Raw genomic sequence first — 8,428 nt, forward strand, 5'->3', positions numbered from 1 at the left:
CTTTTGTTTTTTATCCGCCATCTCTATATTTCTGTCGTCGGTCGGCTCAGCTAATGTCCGTCCTTTGCACTGAGCGCTCTCTCCTCCACATCATGAGTAGACACGCCCCTTACTGCTGATTGGCTACAAGTTTGTTTTGGTACTCAGCCCGACTTAGTTTTCTAAAGCGTTTTTGAAAAAATACATACCCCACCTTTAACAAACCACAAAATGTCATGTCATGACCCAGATATTAGGTCTGTGTGTATGTGCACCAAATCATTTGGTCAATAAATCATCTTGTAAACATTTTAAACCGTGTTCAAAGCACCTGTCAAAATTCTAGTTTGTCTTAAGAGTTATCCATAAGACTTTCAGATTTCAGATCCCCTGGAATTAACCATTGCATGTAAAATGTTAGCTAGAAGATTGAGTGTGAAAGAAGGGTAAGAAATGAAGTAAGCCAAATGGATCGCTAAATGTCTGACTCATCAAATGTTACTTTGTATGTCTGACAGATGATCTGAAGGAAGACTTGGATTCTTACATACAGCAGCACCTGCAGGAGAAAGTGAAGCTAATTCGTAATGAGAAGAGGGAGGGCCTGATCCGCGGAAGGATGATTGGGGCATCTCATGCTACAGGTCTGACCTTAAAGGGAAAGTTCACCCAAAAATGGGGAGGGGGAAAAAAAATCTGCAAGAAACTTGCCTTGGATGTCATTCCAAACCGATAAGACTTTTGTTCTTATTCGAAACAAAGAAAGATAATTGAATGAAACCTGAGAGATTTCTGTCTCTCTATTAAAAGTCCATGCAACCTAAATTTTAACACTTCAAACAGTTCATAAATACATCATAAAAGTAATTTATATGAATTTAACAGTTTAATCCAAGACTTTGTCGCTTTATGTGATGAACAGATTTCATTTAGGCTTTTATTCACATATAAACATTGATCGATGCACATACATAAAGCAAATCAAATATGGTCAACAGAAGCTCAACTGTACCTTAGTTCTCACATGTAAAGCATGCATGTTTGAGCTTAAAGCATGCACATTTGTTTTTACTGTTTACCTATTTTGCAGTACAATTTGTCTGCACTGTTATTATTACTGTAGTTATTATTATTGTTGTTGCTATAACTATATATCCTTCAGTAAGGCTGTCTTCATCTCTGTTTTTTTGTTGTTGTTTTTTTCAGGTGAGGTGTTGGTGTTTCTGGACAGTCACTGTGAGGTGAATGAGGCATGGCTCCAGCCTCTGCTCACACCCATCAAAGAGAACAGAAAAAACGTGGTTTGTCCAGTCATTGACATCATCAGCGCAGACACACTAGTATACAGCCCCTCTCCTATCGTGCGGGGTGGATTCAACTGGGGCTTGCACTTTAAATGGGATCCAGTGCCCGTGTCTGAACTCAACAGCCCTGATGGAGCCATCAGGTATTGCCAGTGTGTGTTACATTATGCTAGGATGTAGACTTCTTGCCTTTCTATGAAATTTGCCTTTTTTTTTTTTTTTTAAAGAGCGGGTCATATGGTATTTTACAGTGTCCTAATATTGTGTTGGAGTCCCCTACAACACGTTTAAATGCATCCAAGGTGAGAAAACATTGTAATTTTTTCAGAATATACATTTAATATTAGCATCATTTTTCAACTATTTCAAAATGATTTGTTCGAAGCAGTTCTGAGCTTAAGGTCTATAAACCTTCCATAAGCCTACTCTGCTCTGATTGGTCAGCTGGCCAAGTCTGTTGTGATTGGTCTTTCCGTATACAATGCATGTCGGAAATGAAGTGCCCATTACCATAATTAATTTTTTGCTCCGGAGGGTTACTTGTAAACAAATATGCTATAAGGTTACAAAAATGGCATCGATGTTATCTTATCAATTCGAGCCCGAGCCCGGGGATGATACCGATGCTGTCGCTCAACCAGAAACTCCATCGCAAGCACGACTTGATCAGGATGTTTCTCAGTGGTAAGTTTAAACTTTGTATGTGGTACTGGTACTTTACGTGGTGACAGCAGTTTTATTCATTCATTATTATTATTATTGACTTATTTGAGATGCACGTGTGGGAACTGTGTTAGAATGCCCAGTGAGGCTGAAAACACAGCGTCTTATCGACCTGATGTAAACACATCTGACTAACGGAAGTGTTTGTGGGTAGGTCAGAGTGTTCGTATTTCGAGGGCAGGCGGGGATTGCAAATGTGTTAACTTGTGACATATATATATATATCTAACAGGCAGAAGATTCGAAAAGATGACGACTCGTTAAGGCGGTTCAGAGACGACTCTTTCTTTTGAGAAACAATATCTTTATTATGCACTTTTTTGATTACCAGCTTTGCATACTGTTTACATTGAAGGATAGCTACGTTACAAACTGCAAAAAATATATTTTTCGAAAACCCATATGACCTGCTCTTTAACATTTTTTTTTTTTCATAATTATTTACAAAATAACTTAAAATGGAATGTAAGATTTTGGTCACACTGCACACACCTGTCCCTGTCCCTGTCCCTGACACTGCATTCATGGATGGGGATGAGGGCCAGCTCTTTAACCCTGGAGTCATAGACTGTCCTGTTTGGAATCAATCCTCCCAGATGGATTCTTGGCACAGATTTTGAACCACAGAGTTGTCTGCCCTTTTGCCCCTTTTCATTTACATGACCTGCCAAATCTTTGGACACATCTGCTCATTCTTTTTTATCACAATTTTTTAGATTTTACAATAATGGAGAAGTCAAATGAAACTATGGGACCAAATTTTATTTAGTGACCAAAAATATTGAACTATTAAGCAAAACTTTAATTTTACAAAAAAAATCTAATTTTAGAAAGAAATTAATATATATTTACATTTACATTTAGTAATTTAGCAGACGCTTTTATCCAAAGCGACTTACAAATGAGGACAATAAAAGCAGTCAAAACTAACAAAAGAGCAACAATATATAAGTGCAAATGACAAGTCTCGGTTAGCCTAACGCAGTACACGTAGCAATGTGTATATATATATATATATATATATATATATTATACACACACACATATACACACACACACAAAGAAAAACAAGTAGATAGAATAGAAAGAAATAGAAAGCTAGTGTTTGTTTGGTTTAATAAATAAAAAAAGAAGAAGACAAATATAGATAAAGTAGAATTAAAATGGAATAGAAAGTGTTAGAGTTAGAGGGTCAAATAAATAATATATGAGCAATTTATATTTGTCTAGCATATACCTTTAGATCAAAATGGGTTTTAGACTCGTGTGAAAGAAATTCAGTTCAGTTTGTTCATACTTTTGCAGGTAGTGCACACAAGCCCACTGTGGTGACCTGAGATATGACTCCAGTTATGTTTTTCTGCAGGTCTCCCACGATGGCAGGTGGGCTATTCGCCATGGACAGGAATTATTTTTATGAGCTTGGTCAGTATGACCGCGGCATGGACATCTGGGGTGGCGAGAACTTGGAAATATCTTTTCGGGTAAAATTGTGTATACTTTAAGATACATTGATGGTCATTTTTATTTCATTTATTTTATTTGAATCCAGGGTTTCCCAGACTGGGGGTTCATGAGGGAGCTGCTGGTGTTGATGAAAAGTTAATAATGAATTCAGTTGAATTTAACATAAAAGAAATATGAGGCTGCACAATTAATTAAAATAAAACTGAAATCGCAGTATATCTTATAAAATTTTGATTATCAAATCAAAGGCTGTGATTTAAAGTATGGAGTCTGTTGTATGTGTGTGTGTCCGTTACTGATTCCAAATTACATGACAAAAATTGTAGTCAGTAACGTAATCTGTTACATTACACATTTTAGGTAATGTAACCGGATTACTTTTTGAATACTTTTAGATTACTTTTGACCTAACTAGTTTATCATATCGATTTAAATAGGATAATCTAGTACCATATTGATATAAAAATTCAAAGAAAAAGAAAATATATTATGTTTCTTATTATTACGTTATTAATATAATGAAGTGCACTAAACATTACATTACGTCAAGGTTTCCTAAACTGGGGCTTGTGAAGGAACTGCAGGGGGTTCACGAGTTTAATGAAAAGCTAATAATTAAATCATAAAACTGTAAAATTTAAATAAATCATTTTAAAATAACAACAATCAAAATAAAACGCTTACTAAAAAAAATAATTTGTTAACCTGCATGTCATGTGACCATTAACCAACATCTGAGAACCGTGAGCATGCAAATGTGATTTAATTATTAATCTTTTACCTTAAAATCTCAGGGGGGAATTCAAATAAATATATTGGGTGAAAGAGATTCGGCTGACAAAAAAAAGTTTGGGAATCCCTGCATTACTGTACATGTAAATAAGGAATAATGTGAATTTGTGCATTTTAATGTGTTTGAAAGAAAAAAGCCTTCCAAAGACACAGTAATACATGGTTAAATATATACTGAGTGATAGCTTAATTCAAATACAAATTAATGTGTTTATCAGTAGTTGATGCCATGTTGAATTGTTGAGTAAACACTTCTTAAAATTAAAATGATTTTTGTAAATCAGTGGTGAAATGCTGTGTGGCCTCTCAATTGTCTGTGTAATTACAGCCACCTGAGTAGTGACTGATCTTTGTGTGAATGTCCACAAAGCTGGAAGACTTTCTGAATATATATAAGTGGTAGGCTATTTTAGAAAGGAACATTTAAAAGGTGAAATGAGGAATTGAAATAAAAAACTTGCAAAAAAAAAAAGGATTGGATATTTTTGTTTACTTGAAGTTGTTTGACCATTAACCTACATCAGGGAACTATGAACATGTGAATGTGTAATTTAAGTTTATTGAAATATTAACTTCTCAGTGGGTACTTCAATTGAACATTTTACGTTTAAGGGGTTTGGCTGACAAAACAGTGTGGGAACCTTTGGTTTAAGCATTTTTGTTTAATCCTGGGGACCAAAAATATACTCACTTGCTTTAAAATATTTTTTCCATCAGATTTGGATGTGTGGAGGGCAGTTACTGATCGTTCCCTGCTCCAGAGTGGGGCACATCTTCCGCAAGCGCCGGCCCTATGGGTCACCCGGAGGTCAGGATACAATGGCCCACAATTCTCTGCGTTTGGCCCATGTCTGGATGGATGACTATAAGGTGGAGATCAATATCATAGTACTATAATAATAATAAAATACTAAGTGTGATGGAAATAATACTTATTAACTGTTCTATCTTTTAGCATTTGTATGCAGAGACAGATTGCGTTGTAATATGATAAATATGATTGTAGCACCAGTATGTAGTAGATCAGTTTCCTGGAATGGGGGACCTGTTATACAGCATTGCCTGAATAAGTGGACATTTTTCAGAAATATTTGATCACTGAATGCTGTTATTGGCCAATCAGAATCAAGTATTCCAGAGAGCTGTGTAATAATTAAACTTAGTTGTGCAGTAATGCTGTGTGGCCTCTCAATTGTCTGTGTAATTACAGCCACCTGAGTAGTGACTGATCTTTGTGTGAATGTCCACAAAGCTGGAAGACTTTCTGAATATATATAAGTGGTAGGCTATTTTAGAAAGGAACATTTAAAAGGTGAAATGAGGAATTAGGGAGAATTACTATTGTGTGAATAATATGTAATCAATAAAAAAGTAACTGTAGTCTGATTACGAGTATTTTAAAATTTAATTTAATCTAATTAAAAGTACAAATTTTTTGGAATCTGATTACTACCCAGCTCTGTATGTGTGTGTGTATATGTATGTGTATGTATGTATGTATATACAGTGGGTACGGAAAGTATTCAGACCCCCTTAAATTTTTCACTCTTTGTTATATTGCAGCCATTGCTAAAATTTTGGCCCATGTCTGGATGGATGACTATAAGGTGGAGATCAATATCATAGTACTATAATAATAATAAAATACTAAGTGTGATGGAAATAATACTTATTAACTGTTCTATCTTTTAGCATTTGTATGCAGAGACAGATTGCGTTGTAATATGATAAATATGATTGTAGCACCAGTATGTAGTAGATCAGTTTCCTGGAATGGGGGACCTGTTATACAGCATTGCCTGAATAAGTGGACATTTTTCAGAAATATTTGATCACTGAATGCTGTTATTGGCCAATCAGAATCAAGTATTCCAGAGAGCTGTGTAATAATTAAACTTAGTTGTGCAGTGTTTTTTTTTTCTTAAGTAATGTGTTCATGTGCATTTGCAGAGGGTTTTAAGAGTGGTAATTGTTCTGTTTTATTGTTAATACTGTAGTTTTATTTTTTGAGTCAGGTCTCTTATTAAGATTTGACAGTTTTTCTTGAAAATAAATTATTTGTCATACCCCAAGTTTGCGGTCTGGAGGACACGTGTCGACACTAGTTGCTGAAAGTCAGAGCCAGTCAGCAAATTTTGGGCAGTTGGAATTGACTGATTTCACAGAAAATCACATAGTGTATGATGGGCACAGACTTTTATTTTCTAGCTTCTAGCTTTTTTATTTTCTAGACTATGATTCCAAGCCGTTGGGGGATATCACACATGTTTGATATTTTGAGATGATTTAAGAACACGTTGTTTTCATTTGTCATGCTTCTCCTTGCAACGAGGTGCATGTTTCTGCACGAGTTTGTTGAGTTTTGAAAGTCTGGCAGTGTGTGACCCTCTGTCACCAAGTGTATGATGTCCAGGGTTTCATTTACAAAGTCAGAAAGTGTGTGATACCTAGATTTATATAGAATTTGTGTAGTGCTAAACGCAACTGCTAGACTACTCTCTGGGTCCCGCAAGTATGAGACAGTAACTCCTATTTTATCTGCACTGTACTGGTTACCCATCAAATATAGAATTGATTTTAAAATTCTGTTATTTGTTTTTAAAGCCCTCAATAATTTGGCCCATCAGTACTTGACAAACCTGCTCCGTCCGTACACCCCTTCTAGAACATTGAGGTCCAGTGATCTCTGTCTGCTCATCGTGCCTAGATCTAGACTTAAAGGGGTCATATGATGCGATTTCATTTTTTCCTTTCTCTTTAGAGTGTTACAAGCTCTTGGTGCATAAAGAAGATCTGTAAAGTTGCAAAGACTAAAGTCTCAAATCCAAAGAGATATTCTTTATAAAAGTTAAGAGTTAGCCACACCTACCTAAAACGGCTCGTTCGAACACGCCCCCACATACCTACCTCACTATGTGGGAAGATTTGCATAAAGCCCCCAAATGTTCACGCAAAGAAAGAAGGCATAACTTTTATTCTCACTGTAGTATTATTGTTGCCGCTGCAGCCATGTCCTGAAGACGCTGTGTGCTTCATTGTGAAAGCGAAACTACTTTGTTTGGTCTTCCAAAAGAGGACGATATCCGCTTCGTCATACCTGGAGCTGATCTGTGCTGGTCGCTGAGGGAATACATCAACTTAGTGCTGTGGATCGCCGGATTGGCTTTCACCGTTTTCACCGCTCCTTTGCCGGGACCGCCGTTCTCGACCCATATGCCGATATGACCCCTTTAAAGAACGAGGTGATTGCACTTTTGCAATTGCAGGTCCGGAATTCGATAACAGTCTTCCTCTTCACATTAGAATAGCTCCCTCTATTTCTGCTTTTAAAGGGGTCATAAATTGAGAAAATCACATTTTACCTGAGCTTTTGATATATGTGGTCATTGTACTAAAAGAATATCCTGTAAGTTTCAGAACTGAAAACGTCCTTGTTACTGAAATAAAAGCTTTTATTGACACCAGGCCCAGCGAACGCCAGATCCTGGAATGTGCCTACCTATGACACCGCCTCCACAGAAAAATATAAACGCCTAAATCTGTAGCCCCGCCCACTGATTCACGCATGACATAGTAGGGAAATAACATAAGTGGCGCTAAACCGGATCGAGCAACCAAGCAATAAACATGCCGTTAAAGATCACAAAATATTGTGCAGTGTCTGGTTGTGGAAGAACACAGTCGCTGCATAACCTTCTTTCTGACTCAAATATTAGGAATGCGTGGTTGAACTTTATTTTTAATGAAGTTTCAGCTCACGTGAGTAAAACATTGAACGTTTGTTCACTTCATTTCACCGCGGATTCTTTTGTAAACAAGACACAGGTCGACACTGGATTTGCAGAGATACTGAGATTAAAAAGCAATGCTGTGCCGTCTATATTGGATCCGACAGGAATGGCACGGCACACTTATGCGAGTAAAAAATATTTGTACTATGTCACTATTGCTTTGTTAGAGATCGCTTGATATTTCCTGATTATGTGTACTAGGGATGTAACGATTACCGGTTTGACGATAAATCATGATAAAATTCCCGACGGTTAGTATTACCATTTCATATTTTAATTATCATTAAAACCGTATTAGATTACCGCGATTTGAACAACTCGTGATAAATAAATACTGTCCAGCATAAAGCACAGTTTTAAGTAACAGTCTCA

The 8,428-nt window shown here is 36.5% G+C and overlaps 1 protein-coding gene across 1 annotated transcript in view; it reads left to right on the plus strand.

Moving 5' to 3' along the window:
* Window positions 1-8,428, plus strand: part of LOC107755712 (polypeptide N-acetylgalactosaminyltransferase 11) — a 26,325-nt gene that overhangs the window by 9,871 nt on the left and 8,026 nt on the right. Inside the window, exons 5-8 of the mRNA XM_016572596.1 lie at window positions 498-623; window positions 1,186-1,426; window positions 3,373-3,490; window positions 4,983-5,135. Of these exons, the coding sequence (XP_016428082.1) occupies window positions 498-623; window positions 1,186-1,426; window positions 3,373-3,490; window positions 4,983-5,135 (638 nt within the window). The remainder of the gene's footprint in view (window positions 1-497; window positions 624-1,185; window positions 1,427-3,372; window positions 3,491-4,982; window positions 5,136-8,428) is intronic.

This window comes from Sinocyclocheilus rhinocerous, unplaced genomic scaffold (assembly GCF_001515625.1).
Source record: "Sinocyclocheilus rhinocerous isolate Xijiao unplaced genomic scaffold, SAMN03320098_v1.1 scaffold1193, whole genome shotgun sequence".
NCBI lineage: Eukaryota > Metazoa > Chordata > Actinopteri > Cypriniformes > Cyprinidae > Sinocyclocheilus > Sinocyclocheilus rhinocerous.